Raw genomic sequence first — 20,485 nt, 5'->3', positions numbered from 1 at the left:
TGAACAGTTGTACATAGTGTTCTACCCCCTGGGATTATTAATCCTTATTGATCAAAATTCATCAATAGCAAGTTACTATAGATGTAACTCTTGCTTCAGCTAGTGGGTTAATATAGGGGCTGAGAGCCCCTATATTAACTTAAGAAACTTAAGAGAAACTTAAGAAATCTCACTTGGGTGGATGTTGTGTGATGTGTCCCCTGTTACAATTCAGTACCCTGAAATAACAAACAGTACACAATATGCGATTAAACGATTAAGCTGGTTTGAAAAGGGCTCATTCTTACGAAACAGTCTATTGTGCAATGTTGGAGCTCACTGACAAGCTGATTGTCCACCATTGACCTCCTCCGATCGTCACTGGCTTTCGGACCCTCGCTCCAAGTCCACTCTGTCCAGTGGTCTACCAACTCTCTCCATTCGTGTCGTCTCTTCTTATCTCTCCCAGCAAAAAACCACAAAAATTTCTCTTCTGGACTCACAAGAAAGAACAACAGCATTCCAAACCCTGTTATCTCTGCTACCATTACATTATCAGCGAAACCTTACAGCATGTTACATTGAGGTATCATCATCTTCATTATGTGCCTGTGTCATGTTGATCTGGGCGATCATGGTCTTTCCATGACTGTGACTACTCTTGTCAAACTTTTCTCCAAAAGTGGTTTGCCATTGCCTTCATCTGGGCAGTGTCTTTACAAGGCAGGTGACCCCAGCCATTATCAATACTCTTCAGAGATTTGTCGCCTGGTGTCAGTGGTGGCATAACCAGGACTTGTGATGTGCACAAGGTCACCCACCACCTGCTCCCATGGCTTCACGGGGGGTGTGGGGTGGTTAAGCAGATACTACACCTTGCCCAAGGGTGACCTGCAGGCTAGCACAGGGAAGGAACACCTTACACCTCCTCTGGTAGGGAAGTATCTCCATCCTGCCACCTATGATAGAAATATACAGCGCATAAACAGGTTCTTCATCCCACCGAGACACGTCAACAAACTACCACGTTCATCCTCATTTTTACTTTCCCTACATTCTCACCAACACTCATTCTTCCCTACTGTATTTTGGCATATGTGCCAATAGTAAACCAACACCAAAGCAAATGAGTAGGAACAATTTACGGTGACCACGCTGTCAAAAGGAGAAAGTGAAAACTGCAGATACACAACATGTGAAGTCACGACTGAATGCAGCTATCTGGTGCTGCAAGGCAGGACTCTAGCAGCAAAAGCACTCCACAATCCAGAGACATAGGCAGAATTCAATGAATATCTGGTGCTATATCAAACACATAGTGCATTGGACAATGGTAGAGTTTCCGCCCCCAAACTCTTCACCCACAATACCTTGACCGGAAGCTTTAAAGCCAATGACAGAGGACCCAAGATATGTCAACAAGTGAATGACTCATCTGCTTTTTATAATTCCTGGGATACGTGGTAGTACAGACCAGAATTCTTCCCCTTCAGTGTGTTAACTTTAAAATGAAACATATGTCAAAAATACCACAACTGGATATTGTTAAAAGCTGACTGTTAAATAATTGTTTTAGTGCCCAAGCAATTCATGGATGGTTGGTAAATAAAGCAATTTTCATAATTCATCAACAATTAACTGAATATACTGTTACATACATTAGCGCTACATTATTGCCTGTTATAATGAGAAATTAAGTTCACTAATTCTGAAGGACTTATAATGTATAATAAATAAACTGTATTGGTCCAAAACAGACTGTTGTTTATTGAATGTTGATAGTCTTGGAACAAACTGGAAAAACAATTAATGACACTCCAGAAATGTCAGATGCTCTAAGATTTGAGTAGTTTACATTAGATCAGGGATTCCCAGCCTTTTTTATGTCATGGACCCCTACCCCGTTAGGCAATGGGTCCATGGACCCCAGAGTGGGAAGCCCTGCACTAGATTATTGCAATGGAAAGAAAGATGTATTTGTATGACTCAAGTTATTCTAATACACCGGCAAGGCTTTGTTTGTAAACAAATATAAAATAGAAGTTTATATTTCATTAACACACACAAAATGCTGGAGGAACTCAGCAGGCCAGGCAGCATCTATGGAAAAGTGTAAGCAGTCGACATTCTGGGCCGAGACCCATTTGAGTCCCAGTGAATGGTTTCTGCCCTAAACATCAACTGTACTCTTCTTCACAGATGCTGCCTGATTTGCTGAGTTCCTCCAGCATTTTGTGTGTGTTGCTCAGATTTCCAGTGTCTGTAGATTTTCTCTAGTTTGTGAGTTAATGTTTTATGTTTGCTACCTTTATGTAGAGCACCATCACCATAATGGTTTTCTGGTAAACAAAAATTGGGATTTTTTTTAAAAGAAGTAATAGGAAGAAGCCACCCAACACATTACAGTCGGCATTTTCCCCATCCAGCTCGTCAGTCAAAGCTGGTGTACGGAATGAGTTGCTCTTCATTTCCAGAGGATGAAATCATTACTCATTAGGTCAGTATTCAATGCCCTCAAGTTGAGTAGCTTTCAGTGTCCACTTTATTTGGTACACCTGCTCATTAATGCAAATATCTAATCAGCCATTCCTGTGGCAGCAACTCAATGCATAAAAGCATGCAGACATGGTCATGCGGTTCAGTTGTTGCTCAGACTAAACATCAGAATGGGAAAGAAATGTGATTTGATTTAAGTGACTGACTGTGGAATGATTGTGGGTGACCGATGAGGTAGTTTATCTAAAAAACTGCTCATCTCCTGGGATTTTCTCACACAACAGTCTCTAGAGTTTACAGAGAATGGTGCAAAAGAGAAAGATGGTCAGTGAGCAGCAGTTCTGTGGGTGAAAGTACCTTGTTAATGAGAGAGGTCAGTGGAGAATGGCCAACTGGTTCAAGCTGACAGGAAGGTGATGGTAGCTCAAATAATCATACATTACAACTGTGGTGTGCAGAATAGCATCTCTGAATGCACAATACATTGAACCTTGAAATGGATGGGACACAATCCCTGAACATATACTCAGTGGTCACTTTATAAGGTACAGGAAGTTTTCAATAAAGTGTGTATATTTGCAAGTCTTGAGTGACTGGCTCAAAGATCTTCATCAATCTTGCTCGTTCCCTGGGGCATGTGACAGGATGGGTCTTACATTCGACATTTGCAAGACAAATGACATCTACCAACCTACCCCAATATACACGTTTGCCCTCTCAAAAAAAAAAGGTTTGTAACGTTCTCCTTCGTGTGTAACGAAACGCCGAATTAAACGTCGAGATAAACCACAGTCAATAAGAACCAGATCGCAGTAAGATTAACCATTTACTGTTCACTCTTCACATTAACATATGGTGAAAACTGTTGATAAAACAATACAAGATTGATACAGTATTTGTTCCTTCCTTAATATCACATTTCAATTGTAAATACTTGCAAAGGTGACTATAACTACATTACACTAAGGTGCAGTATACAGGGAGAGTTTACCTGCTCCATTGACTACTTTAAATACACTTCCATGCAAACTATCCGCAACTCTTTAACTAACGAAAGCATAAACATTATCGACCGTCGTTACTTCTAACAGGATCGGCATTAACATCTTAGTTCAATACATCGATTATCTATTAACTTACAGCGTTGCTGTCACTGTGATTTCTCATGCCTGCAAAACAACTTCTGCTCAGGTGTGCCTCGTGGTGAGCCCCCCCCCCCCCGCGCTAATTTCAAACCGGTACTTTCCCACAAGACGCGGCGAAACCGGATGTGACGTCATCGCATGCCGATATATTTTACATGCAATGAATATACTTTAAAGACTTCTAATTCTAACTAGAAAATACTATCGAATGAATTACTAAGCAAAAAGATTATAAACTAAATAACTGTCGTAAAGACAGCACACTCCCCGCTTGACCTTCGTAAGGTCACAATGAGCAGAGTACAAAACTTAGTCTCTTAATCAGTCATTGGGTAGAAGTAGAATAACTTCTGTAACTGGCCTTTGGTAAATTTTCACATCGCCTTGGTCGGTAGTCTTCAATTCGATCTTCCTGACATGTCCATCCCCGCTAGGGAATGTAGCAGTGATTCTGGCCGTTGGCCAGCTGTTGCGGGCGATTTGCTTGTCCCTGAGCAGGACTAAGTCTCCAACTTGAAGATTCCTGTGGGGTTCTGTCCACTTTTGTCTCTGTTGCAACAAAGGTAGATATTTTTGTCTCCAGCGAGGCCAGAACTGATTTGCCAGAGCCTGGACTTGTCTCCATTGCTTTGTGTACAAATCCTTGTCTGAGAAGTCTCCTGGTGGAGGAGGTGCTCCTGCCTTCTGCGTAAGGAGCGTTGATGGCGAAAGTATAAAGGGGTTTTCTGGGTCAGAAGACACAGGTAGGAATGATTGTGCGTTTATAATGGCTGTGACCTCTGCCATTAGGGTGCACAGTACCTCGTGGGTCAATCGGGTGCGTTGCTGCATCTCAGGTTTCCTTTTCCGGGTTTTCCGTAAGGACGTGAACCATTTGACTGCCTGCTCTTTGTTATCTGGTGAGCGCTGGCGTGGTTCTCTGAAAGGCAATGGGGCAACCCCATTATTTGCTTCATCTCTGAAGACCTTGGTGTCTTTGGTTTTTAAAGAAATGGTATCTTGAGCTGATTGTGCGAGTTTGTTTCCGTGCTCGGTTCGAACGAAAACTGACTGACCTAGCGTCTCGTCGGTTACTTTACGCTTGGTAATGTCTTGTTGTGCTTCTTTAGGGTACACCTTAGTGAGGCAGATCTTGGAACAAGAACGGCTTGACTGAGTTTGACGGCAAACTTCTGTACAGTTCGAGCTGACAATTGTTGTCCTGGAGTGAGCCTCTCCCTCCCCGCCGTCCTGTGATGGGGGTGAAGGAGCGTTGTCAGTTCTTTCATTCTTGACTTCATCACGGAGCCGCGAGGGTAAATTTTCTTCCTCGTATGGATGTGATGCAATCGTGACTCTCTGAGGTTCCTCGTAGCTGGGGAAGTTATTGAATACGTATGGAGAGGGGAGATGAGCCTGCCTGTCTATTTGATATTGTACATAGTCGCTTGTGCGTTCCAATCTGGTCCTTTCTAAAGTAGATCTTGCTTCGGTCAGATCACGCGACCCTTCAGGTTCTTCTATGTACCCTGCTTCCGCCATGGCAGCTTTTTCTTCTCTTTCTAGCTGCAGCACTTGCAACTCTGTCGATATTTTTGCCATTTCCAACTGGGTTTCAGCTTCTCTGGCGGCCCTTTCTTTCTGGATTTTGGCTTCTCTGGCGGCCCTTTCGGCTTCTCTGGCAGCCTTTTCTTTCTGGATTTCGGCTTCTCTGGTGGCCTGTTTCATTTTCAAAACTGCTTTTTGTCTGGCGTAACACAGTCGCACCTTGGCGGCTTCTGCCTTGGCTCTTGCCTGGGTGGACTTACTTGATGTCGGTTTACTGCCCTTGTCGCTGGGCGGCGTCGACTTGATGCTGGATCGAGCTGACATTGCAGCACTTGAAACACCTGATAATGCCGCTTTTTCACTGTAACGTTCTCCTTCGTGTGTAACGAAACGCCGAATTAAACGTCGAGATAAACCACAGTCAATAAGAACCAGATCGCAGTAAGATTAACCATTTACTGTTCACTCTTCACATTAACATATGGTGAAAACTGTTGATAAAACAATACAAGATTGATACAGTATTTGTTCCTTCCTTAATATCACATTTCAATTGTAAATACTTGCAAAGGTGACTATAACTACATTACACTAAGGTGCAGTATACAGGGAGAGTTTACCTGCTCCATTGACTACTTTAAATACACTTCCATGTAAACTATCCGCAACTCTTTAACTAACGAAAGCATAAACATTATCGACCGTCGTTACTTCTAACAGGATCGGCATTAACATCTTAGTTCAATATATCGATTATCTATTAACTTACAGTGTTGCTCTCACTGTGATTTCTCATGCCTGCAAAACAACTTCTGCTCAGGTGTGCCTCGTGGTGAGCCCCCCCCTTGCGCTAATTTCAAACTGGTACTTTCCCACAAGACGCGGCGAAACCGGATGTGACGTCATCGCATGCCGATATATTTTACATGCAATGAATATACTTTAAACACTTCTAATTCTAACTAGAAAATACTATCGAATGAATTACTAAGCAAAAATATTATAAACTAAATAACTGTCGTAAAGACAGCACAAGGTTCATGTGAAACTCTGGAAAATACGGACTCTCCCCAAAGGTCAGAAGCCATCTCTCAGCAAAGACAGATATTGATGATAAAATCCATGGTGTTCCCCACATCAAACCAAGAAAAAGAATATTCGAAGACTGAGACCTCATGATTTATGAGGCAGCAGAGATGGTTGTCCAGCTGTGTTTCTGCTACATGGGCTCCTTATAGAACATAGAACTGCACAGCACAGTACGGGTTTTTTGGCTCACAGTGTTGTACTGACCAATATAAACCTACTCCATGATCCATCTAACCTTTTCCTCCTATATAGCCCGTACTGCTTCATTTTTATTTCATCCATGTGCCTGCCTACCATCCCTAATGTATCTGCCTCTACCACCACACCTGGCTGTACATTCCACACACTTACTGCTCTCTGTGCAAAAAACAAGTCTATCTCTGACATTTCTCCTACACCTTCCTGCACTCACCTTAAAGGGTTTCTTCTCATATTAGTCAATGCTGCCCTAGGTGATTGCAATATGCTCCATTACAGAAATGGAGTGCAAACATTCAGGATTGCATATTGGGATAATCTGTTTTGTCTTTAATATGGATTGAGCTTCATTCATCCAAGCAAAAGAAGAGTATTCTAAGAAAACCAATGTGGTACGCCTGAACTATTGGCACCCTGTAGGACTTACCTCAATTATAAACAAATGCTTTGAAAGTCTGGTTAAGGACTACATGCTACCACCCACACTGGACCCTCTACAATTTGTGTACTGACAAAACCGGTCTACCAATGACACCATAGCCACAGCACTACACGTCATCCTCACTCACCTAGAGAAGAGGGATGCATACATTAGAATGCTGTTCCTGGACCACAGTTCAGCATTCAATACCATAATCCCCTCCAGACTTGACAGGAAACTCAGAGATCTCGGCCTGCACCCCACCTTGTGCATCTGGATCCTAGACTTCCTATTGGATCGCCAACAGGTGGTAAGGATGGACTCCCTCACTTCTGCCCCTCTGACCATCAACACAGGTGCCCCCCCCCCCCAGGGTTGTGATTGAGTCCCCTTCTCTACTCACTTTGATCGGCCTTATTTCTAGCAGTGATGAGACAGCCCACAGAGGAGAGGTTGACACCCTGATACAGTGGTGCCAGGATAATAACCTCTCTCGCAATGTCCAAAAAACAAAAGCCCTGATTGTGGATTACAGGTGGAACGGAAACGGGCTCGCCCTGATCAACATCAATGGGAGGGTGAGTAGTTTCAAGTTCCTCAGAATGCACATCACCGATGATCTCACTTGGACTATACACTCCAACTTTGTGGCTAAAAAAGCACAATAGCGTCTTTTCCAACTCAGGTGAATGAAAAAGTTCGGCATGGGCCCCTAAATCCTTAAGACCTTCTACAAGGGCACCATTGAGTGCATATTGACTTCATGTATTACTCCTGTCTGGCACAGGAACTGCGCCAACCTTGATCGCTGGGCACTGGAGAGAGTGGTGCCGACAGCCCAACTCATCTGCGGATGTGAACTTCCCACCATTGAGGACATTGGGGCAGAAAGAAGGCCTGGAAGATCATTGGGGACACCAGCCACCCCAACCATAAACTATTTCAGCTACTTCCATCTGGCAAACGCTACCACAGCATTAAAGCCAGGACCAACAGGCTACGGGACGGCTTCTTTCTACAAGCCATTAAACTTTTAAATTCACCTGTCTGTACATTGCAACTGAGTCATAACACGAAGATTTTTACTCCCTCATGTTGTGGGATGGATGTAAGATTTAAATAAATTCTAATTCTATTACATTATGCTGTAATCCTACACCTTTATATAATTGAAAAACTTTTGGGAATCAAGAAGTGAGTGACTCGCTGGAGGATATAAAGCATCTAAACTGTATTTATGTACTTGATGACTGGTGACCCTCAGTATCTTGATGGATATCAACAGTAGGGCAGGGCTGAAAGAATAAAAGGATACCTGGAATAGCAGGAAACCCTAGCAACAGAAATATCCCCCCATCCATGGAAATTCCTCCAGCTTTATAACTGAGATATCCAGGCTACTCCAAATGTGTTACCTCAGACATCTCTGATGTATAATACTCCATCACTGACGGGTTTGTTTAAGCTCTGGTACTAATTCCCAAACCTTTCCACCTCTTTAAAGCCTTTCCCAGAGTAGGCTTTTAGTTATCTGTAGCAGCATCTCATTTTGTTGTTCTGTGTTAACTTTTGTCTCTTGATGTTCTTGTAACCCTTTTTTTTGCCATTTAGCAAGCCTATCAAATGAATATGAGCTGCTCGTGTGTTTTCATGTCATCAGTGTTTGAAACCACCACAGAGCCAAGGAATTCCTTGTGAAATGAGTCACCTTACAATTACTTTATTGTTGGGTAATTTGTCCCTCGCAAAACCCCATATATGAAGTTAGAGATAAAGATAATCTGTTTGGTGATAAATATTAGATAGCGATCTGGGTGAATGCCAATAGTCCTCAGTTTGTACTATGTGATTTTTTTTCCATTACATAGAAACATTTTAGTTGAGTCTTCAGTGAATTTAATCTTAAAGGCAGCATTGTTAAAACAACATTCCTTCTGTACTAAACTGCAGCACCCATATTAAATTCTTCCAATCCAGGAACAAATGGACAGAAGAAAGTGACAATAGGAAAGGTGTATCTTTGACCCGTGACACTACATGTCCCAATAATCATTTGTTGTTTCAATTAAGTTCTGTGCTCTCAGCAAATATCATCATCTTAAGTGAACAAAGGCTAATTTCTCCCATATGAAATGAGGGGACTGAAATTCATTGGCTCTGTGGTGGCTTCAGACACTGATGATGTATTAAAAAAAAGAGAACAACTTGCATTGCTAAGTGGCTATATCCTGTAGTATAGTGTAATGTTAAATCTTAGGTATTTTCCTGCTAGAGTTGTCAACTCTGGTTGGATATACTACCAAATGTTTCATTGTGTGATTCCTTACGGCTAACCAACAGCCCCTCACTATTGTACCAACGGCCCCTCACTCTTCCACCAGATAGAATTGAACTTGTTGATTACATGCAGAAGAGGTGGAAACAGAATCTCTGAGCCTTTTTCAAAAGAACCGGGGAGAGAGAGAGAGAGAGAATAATACGCTAGGTTGTTGAAGAAATGGGACTGATGAGATTGTCGAAGTAAAAAAACCAACATAAACTAAATAACAACACACACACAAAACGCTGGTGGAACACAGCAGGCTAGGCAGCATCTATAGGGAGAAGCGCTGTCGACGTTTCGGGCCGAGACCCTTCGTCAGGACTAAATAAGTTGCATTTTCTAAACAGGTTAGATTGTGCAGATGCTGGAAATCCAGGGCAACACACACGAAACGCTGGAGGAATTTAGTGGCATCTATGGAGGGACATTTCATATCAAGACCGCTCCTCAGGATTGAACGTTGATTTTCTCTGTTGTAGAAATCTAATGCCTGAACAATCCTCAACATTTAGTGAGACAGTAACTCAAACCACATATATTATTTATCTTATTAACAAGCAAAACTGTTATTTTTTTATATATACAAATGGCGTTCTTATTTTTCCTTCGCTGGAGCAGTCAGTGTTTTAAGTTACTGAAGACATCAAGGAAAATTTGAAGGCCCCTGAATTGTTTAATTTGATGGATTTTACTGACCACTCAATTTGAACAAGAAGCCCTCTCTCGTAGGAAAACAGTAGTATGATATTTACTACTGAGGGGTAGAAATGGATAGGAGGACCGAAGACAAAGCGGAACGCTAGCCCCGTGGCATCCTCCAGAAGGTGCAGCGCCATGTTCCTCTCTCCTGCCAACTGAACGGGAGGCACTAATTAAGCCCAGTAGTTCTCATAGATGTTTTTTTTCCAATAAGGAATAAAGCTACTTATAAGTCAGAAAATTGACTTACGAACAAAGCTACTGACAATGTCTACTAATTGGGCTAGTGTCTGTTCAGCTATCCTCTGTGGAGGATGTGGTCACAGTCTGAGGGGAAAGATTACATTGCATAATTGCCTGACTGAGCAGGATAATCTCCAAAAGCTGAAATATCCCTGCAGATACACTTCAGACTTCAGAGCTAATTTTCCTTTGCAGTTTTACTGTGACATTTGTTTCCACACTTGAGTAAATACCTGATGCAAAGACTGGACTTGAATGAAACAGGGGCACGGAATATAAAAGTACCAAATCTTTAAAAAAATCAGCCAGCAGCCCACAGTCTGGGCCGTGACTCACTTCCCAGCTAAAACCTATCTCCTTTTCATCGGCTTTTGAAAAGAGGTGCACTGTCATCACATAACCATTAGAAAGTAAGGGAGGAAATAATCTGGAAGCCCGACCGACGCGTTGGAAGCACTTCTAAAAAGAAACCCGCTTAAGTAAAGCCTTTGAGACGAGCTTAAATTCTCAGAATATAGAACTCGATTCAGAAGAGAACAACAGCACAGAACAATAACAAAGTCTTCAAGGTGCATTTCTGACACTCCAAGGTCTTTCAGTCGAATCTATATTTAAGACTGTGATGAATTAAATGTCACTGCATTTACGTGTTTCCGCGGCCTGTGCATGTTGCAGGAAAACATCAGAATGAATCATGGTACATATTGCAACCTGCTTGGCGAAACCAATGAATACATTTCAGCTGGCTGCAGTACAGCCCGGACAACAGAAGGCTGGTCTCATCTCCAGTTCTGAGAAAATAATTAGTTTCACAGAAGGACAATCTTCCACAACATTGGAACCGTCCAAGTCACCTGCTGAATGCTGAATTATGGTACAATTTGAAAAGCTTTACTTTATCTGCTAATGGGATAGTTGCCACAATATATTTTCCCTTTGTGATAACAACCAAGGCACAGATTACCTCAGTTTGTTTGATTTGCATATGTAACTGGATCAAAGATTAAATAGTTCATGACATAATGCCAAAGGGGGAGAGTTTAGCTCTTACACGATTCTGTGTGGGTTGTATTAAAAGCCATTCTTGGTAAAGCCAGACTATACACGGTATCACACACAACAAATTCCTGGTTAGTAAGAGCTTCAAAGGTTACTTGGAGAAAGCAGGAGAAGAAAGTTGAGAAGGATGATAAATCAGCCGTGATGGAATGGCAGAGCAGTCTTAACAGGGTAAATGACCTGATTCTGCTCCCATGTCTTATGGTCTAAAGTGCAGGAGGAACTCAGCAAGTCGGGCAGCATCCACAGAGAGGAGTAAAGTGTTGATGCTTTGGGCCGAGACTCTTCATCAGGCACGAAACATACACTATTGTTTCCTCTGTGTAGGAGGCTGCCTGACTTGCTGATTTCCTCCAGCATTTTGTGTGTGTTGGGGCTCAAGATTTCCAGCATCTGTAGAATCTTTTGTATTTATGGGCCGATTATTTATTATTGATCAACCTATTTGTTAACGTTTTTTGCCCAACCTATTTTCAGCTCCAGTGTTAAGCTTCACTACTGTTAACACATCCAAGAATGATCTTTATTACAAAGAAAATGCTGACACAGCCTGATTATGCTGAATCATTGAAGATACTTGCTTTATTGATTGTGCAAATAAGTCAAGGACAGAAACACGAACTGTAAAAGCAACTTGTAAGAAGCAGCACAATACTGTGTGACCACATTTGCTAGAATTGATGATTAGAAATATTCCCTTCCATAAATTTCTTTAAACTTTGCATTTAATAAAAAGAATATTTGCAAAAAGACTACAGGCTGTATATTTGCGTTGAGTTACCTATGGTGAGGTCAGGGACATCCCACCCTATAGCAATTAAACAAAAATGTTAATACTGCTACAAATCAGAAAGTAAAATAAAAAAAAATTACAAGTAAATACAGGATTAGCCAGCATGTCCTTTGTTATGGCAACGACAATATATTCATATGTGGTCATTCAACTTCCTTGTTGATGTAAACAAGGAAGAATTTTGGACACAGAGCACAAAATTCAGCCACTGTTGAATAACTGAATGCAGCACAAGTGACTGAGGAAGAAGTTCGACCCCACTACATCCCTGCAGATTCTGATTGACCTGCAACACATTTACAACATGAGGGCAGCCTTGGTAAACATTCACAACCCAAGTGGAATTTGTCGGGATTTGTCTTTCAAAGAAGTATAGCTGCCTCTCTCTTTCTTCTTCAAACTCTTTAAAAATGGCCTGAGTAACAATGTGAAATTAATTGATTCATCAAATCCATCTGTTACTTCATGTCCTTGACGATAGGAAATAAACTACCCTTATCCCTTCGACCCTGTATATGACTCCAGGACCACCAACTTTACTGATTTTTGACTGCCAGGATTAATTAAAGTCCTCCTTACTAACATCTGGGGAATTGTGCCGAAGTTGGGAGAGCTGTCCCACAGACTAGTCAAACAACAGCATGACATGGTTGTACGGTAAAATCATACCTTACAGTTAACAGTCTGGACTCCAGCATTACTATTCCTGGGTATGCACTCTCTCACTGGCAAGACAGACCTAGCAGAGATGGTGGCACGGTGGTATACAGTGGAGAGGAAGTTGCCCTGGCAACTCCCAACATCGACTCTGGACCCCATGAGGTGTCATGGCCCCAGGTTAAGCATAGGAAAGGAAACCTCCTGCTGATTACCATGTATAGTCCTCCCTCAGCTGATGAATCAATACTTCTCCATGTTGAGCAGCACTTGCAGGAGGTATCGAGAGTGCCAAGGGCACAATGCACTCTGGGTGGGGGACTCCAATGTCCATCACCAAGAGTGGCTCAGTAGTATCACCACAGACCGAGCTGGTCATGTCCTACTGGACGTAGCTACTAGAGTGGCACTACAGCAGGTGGTGAGGGAACTATTAAGAGGGAAAAACACACCTGACCTCATTCTCACCAACCTGCCTGTCGTGAAAGCATCTGTCCATGACAGCATTGGTAGAAGTGACCGTCGCACAGCATTTGTGGAGACTAAATCCCATCTTCACATTGAAGAAACCTTCCACTGCATTGTGTGGCACTACCACCATGCTAAATGGGACAGACTTCAAACAGATGTAGCAGCCCAAGAGGGGGCATCTATGAGGTCCTGTGGGCCATCAGCAGCAGCAGAACTGTACACAACCAGGGGATCAACCCTGGTTCAATGACGTGTGCAGGAGGGGGTGCCGAGAACAACACCAGCCATACCTCAGTGTGAGGTGTCACAGGACTACTTGCATGCCGAACACTAAAAGCAGCAAGTAATAGACAGGACTAAGTGGCCCCACAACCAACGGATCAGATCTCAGCTCTGTAGTCCTGCCACATCCAGCTGTGAACAGTGGTGGACAATCAAACAACTCACTGGAGGAGGAGGCTCCCCCTCCTCAGTGATAGAAAAGCCCAGCACACCTGTGCAGAAGATAAGGCCAAGGCATTCGCAACAACCTTCAGTGCTGAGTAGATGATCCAGCTTGGCCTCCTCCAAAAGTCCTCAGCATCCCAAATGTCAATTTGCAGCCAATCCATTTCATTCCACATGATATCGAGAAATAGTTCAAAGCACTTGATACTGTGAAGACAATGGGCCCAGACAAAATCCGGACAACAGCCCTGAAGACTTGTGCTGCAGAACTTGCTGTGCCGCTAGCCAAGCTATTCCAGTACAGCTACAACACCAGCATCTACTCAGCAATAACCTGCTTACGGATGCCCAGTTTGGGTTCCATCAAGGCCACTCAGCTCCTGACCTCATCACATCTTTGGTCCAAGCATGGACCAAAGTGCTAAATACCCGAGGTGAGGTGAGAGTGATTGCCTTCAATATCAAGGCAACATTCAACTGAGTATGGCATCAAGGTGCCCTTGGTAAAATGGAGTCAATGGAAAGCCCTCCACTGGTTGGTATCATATCTGACACAAAGGAAGATAGTTGTGGTGATTGGAGGTCAATCATCTCATCCTCAGTACATCACAGCTAGAATTCCTCAGGGAAGTGACCTAAGGCCAACCATCTTCAGCTGCTTCATCCTTCCATCACAAGGTCAGAGTGGGGATGTTCACAGACAATTCACAATTTTCTGTACCATTTGTGACTCCTCAGATAGTGAAGCAGTTCATACCTAAATGCAGCAGGACCTGGACGATATCCAAGCTTGGGCTGACAAGTGACAAGTAACATTCGAACCAGGCAATGACCATGTCCAACTAAAGAGGTTTTAACCATCGTCCCTTGACATTCAGTGGCATCACCATCACTGAATCCCCTACTATCAACATCCTGGGGGTTACTATTGACAGGATACTGAAATAGTCTAGCTGTGTAAACACCGTGGCTAACAGAGCATGTCACAGGCTAAGAATCCTGTGGCATTTAACTCACCTCCTGATTCCCCAAAGCCAGTCCACCAACTACAAGGCTTAGTTCAGGAGTGTAATGGAATACCTACCACTCACCTGGATGAGTGCAGCTCCATCAACACTCAAGAAGTTTGACACCATCCAGTACAAGGCAGCCCACTCGATTGGTACCACTTGCACAAGCATTCAATCCCTCCACCATCGACAAACAGCATTGTGTACTATCTACAAGATGCACTGCAACAACACATCAAAGTTCCCAAGGCAGCACCTTCCAGACCCACGACCACTACCATCTAGGATGAGATGAGAACAGCAGATACCTTTGAAGACCACCACTTGGTGGTTCCTTCAAAATCATGGAATTGTGCTTGGTCAAAATTATGGAGTTCCCTCCCTAACGGCACTGTGGGCGTACAACACCTCTGGAACCACAGCGGCTCCAGAAAGCAGTCTATCACCACCTTAATAATGGCAACTAGGGATGGGCAATAAATGCTGGCTTAGCTGGTGATACCCACATCCTGTAATTGAATAATTTTTAAAAAGTTAAGAGATGGACGATAAACTCTGACATTGCCAGTGACATCAATATCACATGTGTAAAGGGGGGTTTCTTCTTTTTCTTTGTTACTGTGTATGTAATCAAAAGGGCTTTGTTTTGTTAACTAGCAGGAATGTTTCTTTGTTGCGAGAGAGTGCTGGGAGAATTGTATTCCTTTGTAAACCAAATGGGGATTAATGTTCTTTCTTCTGTAAGCTTTTGTTGACGGGCTTTTGGGCAGATCGGCGCAAGGGGGTCGAGAGAGAGAGAGAGGACGCAATGCTGTAAGCTGGGCGAGGAACGGACCCCAAGCGGGGGTCCGAGGCCAGGAGGTACTCTGAAGAGGGGGGATGAAGCTAGATGTGCTTGGTTGACCACTCGGAGGGTCCTGAGTTGCGAGTCGAGGAGTTCGGAGGGGATCGAATGGTGGCCAGAAGACTTCAGTAATTGAGCTCTAACGGTTGTGCACGAAGTGGTTTGGACTTTGATAAGTTTGGCGCCTTTTCTTTATTTTTTCTCTTCATATATACTGTATCATTATTAATCACTTATAGTAACCTTTATAAATTGTACTCATTTAATCGCTTATGGTGTACTGTCTGTTTTTGGGCGAGGCGGGGACATCACACAGCATCCTTCACCAGCTGATTACCCAGCTTGGCGGGGCCGAAGGCTGATCCCCCTAGACGAGAACGAGCTGAGCGAGCCTGAGGCGACCCAGGGGGTTACATATGGATGAGTAAATTTACAAAAGATGTCCTCTGGTATTAGCCATTGTTGCCCTGGGAAAAACAGCACTGGCTTTCCACTCTCCCTATGCCTCTTATAATCTTATACACATCTATCAAGCCACTGCTCTTCCTCCTTCACTCCAAAACACTCTAGCTTTTTCCACTAATGGATCAATTTGTTCATCTGATGAGGAATATACAAGTCAGGAATATCCACGATCTGAATCCCAAAGTTCTCTGATCCCAATCTTATATAGTAAAAGGGATAAGCATATTTGTCTTTCGTGGTTTCTGGCTTGTGGAGAGAGTTGGAAAGAAGCCTTATTACACTGGCCAGCTGGAATAAGTGCCTAGAAAAGAATTGAGGTCTGATTTGAGCTTGTATTTCTGCTGATCCAGACTGAATGTTATAGAACAACTCAGTGTAAAGGCTCACACCTGGGCAATGGTCATCTTACAAGGTACCTGTGAAAATTATACAGTCTTGACATGCGAAGGAGAAGGGGACAACCATGCATAACTTAAAATTAAGCTTATATATAGCAGCTCACATGAACTCCTACAATCATTTGCTTTTAATTGGGGTCTCAAAGTGTTGTCATTAAATAACCTGGCTAGCAATCAGAATGGTTATTCACTGATCTGAAGACATGAGTTCAAATCCAACTATGGCAGCTGGGAATATTTATTTCAAGTAATTAAATAACAAAATCCTTTTTAAAGAAAGGTAGACTTAGTTAGAAAAAAATATAAATGTTTGATTGATGTAAAAACCTATCTGGTTCAAAAATATTACTTTAGGAAAGGAATTTACAGTCTTTATCCATTACAGTATACCATATATGCAGGTTCAAACCCAGCAATAGGATTTGCAATTGACTACTCTTTTGGATGCTTAAGAGAAAAATTCAAAGTAAATTTTATTATCAAAGTATAGATATGTCACCATATATGATCCTGAGATTCATTTTCCTGCGAACATACTCAGCAATTCTATAGAATAGTAACTACAACAGGATAAATGAAAGATCAAGTACCGTGCAGAAGACAACAAAACGTGCAAATGCAAATATAAATAAATAGCAATAAACAATGAGAACATGAGATAACAAGATAAAGACTCCTTAAAATGAGATAATTGGCTATGGGAACATTACAATGAATGGGCTAGTGAGTGTAGTTATTCCCTTTGTTTAAGAGCCCGATGGCGGGGGCAGGGGGAGGCAGGTAGTAACTGTTCTTGAACCTGGTGGTGCAAGTCCTGAGGCTCTTGTTCTTTCTACCTGAAGGCAGCAGCAAGAAAAGTGCATGGACTGGGTGGTGGGGATCTCTGCTGATGATGATGATGCTGCTGTCCTATGACAGAGTTTCATACAGATGTGCACAGTGGTGGGAAGGTCTTTATCTGTGATGGACTGGGCCATACCCACTACTTTTTGTGGGATTTTCTGTTCAAATACATTGGTGTTTCCATACCAGGCTGTGGTGCATCCAGTCAGTTACCTCTCCGCTGCACAGCTTTATAAGTTTGTCAAAGTTCTGGATGTCATGCTATATCTCATGCCTGAAGTTTCAGCCAGGACTATATTGCAATAAAGTGACCACAGCAACTGGACTCAGCAAGAGGAAATTGAAGTTAACTTTGTGAGGAAACACCAGGGGTTCACTTTGGCACGAGATTCCAGCCTGTCTCAGCAGGCTGTTATTTTATGGGAAGCTGTTGGGAAGAGAATACTGCAGTGAGCTGGTTATCTTTTACATTATTTAATTTTGCAACGTAACAGTAATTTTTATGTTCTACACTGTATTGTGCAAGACATAAAAATTACTATAAGTTACAAAAATAAACATTTTTTTCTGCTACAATACAATGAATTTCATGACATATGTCAGTGATAATAAAACCAATTCTGATTCTGAAACAAACAAGAGAAAATCTGCAGCTGCTGGAAATCCAAGCAACACACACAACATGCTGGAGGAACTCAGCAGGCCAGGCAGCATCTGTGGAATAAAGTACAGTCAACGTTTCTGGGTTGAGTCCCTTCGGATCAGCAAACAGGTTGTTTCAAACCACTTCTCCAATAAATAATCTACACATATGTGGCGCCGCAGGAACTTCAAAGGATAAAAAAATTAACACTGAGCTAAATATTCTGATGTCATTCTGAATTTCCAGGAATTTTAAGAAGAGGAACAAAGTGCAATGGTTGAGGGAGGGAATTCCAGAATTTGTGGCAAAATCAACAGTTGGACAAACAGTGACAGATGTAAAGAAGATCCATCTTTTGGGATAAATAGTTTTTAGATAGTTCACAACTCACAGAAGGAACTGGGTGCGTAGGAGTTGGGTACATGTTAAATATTTTCTTTTCAATTATCTCCACTCTATTCTAAACACCAGCAGGCAATCTTGTCAGGGAAAGTTTTCATTCAGAAATCTGTTGTGCAAAACAGTATTAGCACAAATCCCTGGATAGTATGGCCTGAAGATTGATGATGCATAGGGTATCGGCCTGGAGCCATGCTTCTGCAAGAACATGCACACAACAGTTCCTCAACTCATGCTGGGTCAGCCATAGATGAAGATATTGCAGCTTCTCTTCCAGGGAGTGAATATTGGAGTGCAGCATTAAGTTAGAAACCCTCCAAGCAGTTCCTATCTAAGTATCTGTTGTTGGATCTTTGTTACTATTGTGGGTTTAAAGAAAGCGAATGGGCTCAGGTTGAGGGACTTGAGTCAGGCTGTCAGGCTGGGAGAGTTGGGTTTAGCCACTGGGCGGAGGGATTCGAATCAGGATATTAGGCCGTAGGGCTGCAGGAGGAGATGGATTGGATTTAGAAGGGCTGACCTGGGTGGAGACCATGCTGATGCCTGCTACTCAGAGTTGGTGTGAAGGTGATGTGTAGTGAAACTGTGAGTGACTGGTTTGGACATTTCTTTCCAATTGCAAGACCCCACTGGACATCGATTGCTGCAGACCTGTTCCCTTTGCTCAGTGGTGGTACAGGTTGGGGCCTTGGTTGTCGCGAAGACTAGGCCTCAAGCTGCAGACTTGCCTTGTAGCTTGGCACCCATGCTTGGTTAGGGGTGTATTGGATCAGTGGAATTACAGACTGGACTGCTGGGAACCATCAGTTTGTGGGACTTGATATTCAGGATCAGGGACTTGTGTTATCTTATGTGCCTATGTTCTCTTTTTTTGTTCTTTTTTCCTCTTTCTCACTATTTTGAATGCACGTGCATGTTTTTTGCACCTTGGCCCCAGAGGAACAATATCTTGATCGGCTGTATTGTGTATGTTTTGAAGGACGATTAAACTTGATTTGATTTGATACTAGGGTACTTCAGAAGTCAAGAATGAGGCATAACACAATGCTCACGATGGTTTTATTAAATTTTACAAGAATGGAAAATGAACAAGATAGAGGAGCCAAGAGAAAAAAAAGACAATAAAGGAAAAAGAGCTCATGGTTGTCTCAAACTTAGACAAGATACTAAATAAATTCCAGTGATAACAATTAACCTACAAAATAGCCGGATTCAAGCACTGTGATACCTGTGGCTGAAAACTAAGTAGTTTGCAGAAAAATATAGAAACAACTGTGCCATAATTACTGGAAAATTCTATAAACATGTAACTATTTAGAGGTGATTATATTAAATTATAAGTAAGTATAGGAAAGTTGAACTATAAGGAAAATAATAATTCTACACCCCCAATCTGATTTTGTCTAATTGTCTCTTAAGTACTTTAATTGTATTTGCTTCTTCCTGTTCCTCTGGCATCTCGATCCAGATAACCACTACCCTTCTGTGTGAAAAAACCAACACCTCAGATTAACTTGTACTCTCTAGTTCAACACTTCTCTGCCCTGGGAAAATGCTTATTTTATGAGCCTCTGTAAGGTCACCCCCAGCCTCCATCTGGCACACTGGGATGCCGTTTCTGGCCTTCCCCCCTGAACACTGGGGAGCACTCCTTCCAACAATCCCTTTAAAATCAATGGGGCCCCATTTCCAGGGTTCACTTAAACTCACAAGGGATCCATTTCCAGTACTCCTTTTAAAACCCACCAGGGTCTCAATTCTCATACTCCTTTTAAACATGAGCCACTAACCTATTTCCCAGTCTACTTTTAAACCATTTTTACATTCGCTGCAGTCTCATTTCATGTGGTCCCTTTAAACTCACTGGTATTCCACTTGCTATGCTCACTTTAAAAGAAACAATTCCACTAAAAAGCTTATTATACCGCTGTGTGAAATCCGAAAAAAACATTATTTTAGTGGTATACTAGTAGAATTATGGTGAACTATGTGCCTGTCTGGACACGCCCCCTGCTGACTGCTCCTGTGGCTCCTCCCACAGGCCCCTGTATAAGGGCGATCTGAGGCCTGACGCTCGGCCTCAGTCTCCAGGACATAGTATGATGGACACTCACTCCTGGTTCCTTCTTCCAGTCAATAAAAGCCGATATCTCGCCTTACGTCTCAGTGTGAGTTATTAATGGTGCATCAAGAATAACATTCAATTGTCTAGAAAACCTGCTAGTCCAGTAATGTCATGTTACTGATAGTGCCGGATTGTCAGAGTTCTACACAATTAGTCGCTCCAACATAATACACAAAATGCTGGAGGAACTCAGCAGGTCAGGCAGTGTCAA

General features: G+C 42.5%; 1 protein-coding gene across 3 annotated transcripts in view; it reads right to left on the bottom strand.

Moving 5' to 3' along the window:
• Positions 1-20,485, bottom strand: part of LOC132406038 (ADAMTS-like protein 5) — a 138,530-nt gene that overhangs the window by 76,861 nt on the left and 41,184 nt on the right. For 2 of the 3 annotated variants that reach the window (XM_059991198.1, XM_059991199.1), the window contains one exon: positions 3,283-5,638. The exons of the other annotated variant lie outside the window; for it this stretch is intronic. In XM_059991198.1, the coding sequence (XP_059847181.1) occupies positions 3,942-5,471 (1,530 nt within the window). In that variant the 5' untranslated portion in view covers positions 5,472-5,638 and the 3' untranslated portion in view covers positions 3,283-3,941. Of the gene's footprint in view, positions 1-3,282; positions 5,639-20,485 lie in introns of those variants that run through there. 3 annotated transcript variants of the gene reach the window in all.

This window comes from Hypanus sabinus, chromosome 16 (genome assembly GCF_030144855.1).
Source record: "Hypanus sabinus isolate sHypSab1 chromosome 16, sHypSab1.hap1, whole genome shotgun sequence".
NCBI classification, from domain to species: Eukaryota; Metazoa; Chordata; class Chondrichthyes; order Myliobatiformes; family Dasyatidae; genus Hypanus; species Hypanus sabinus.
Note: the sequence above shows the minus strand (reverse complement) of the source record. Positions and strands in the feature narration are given on the sequence as shown.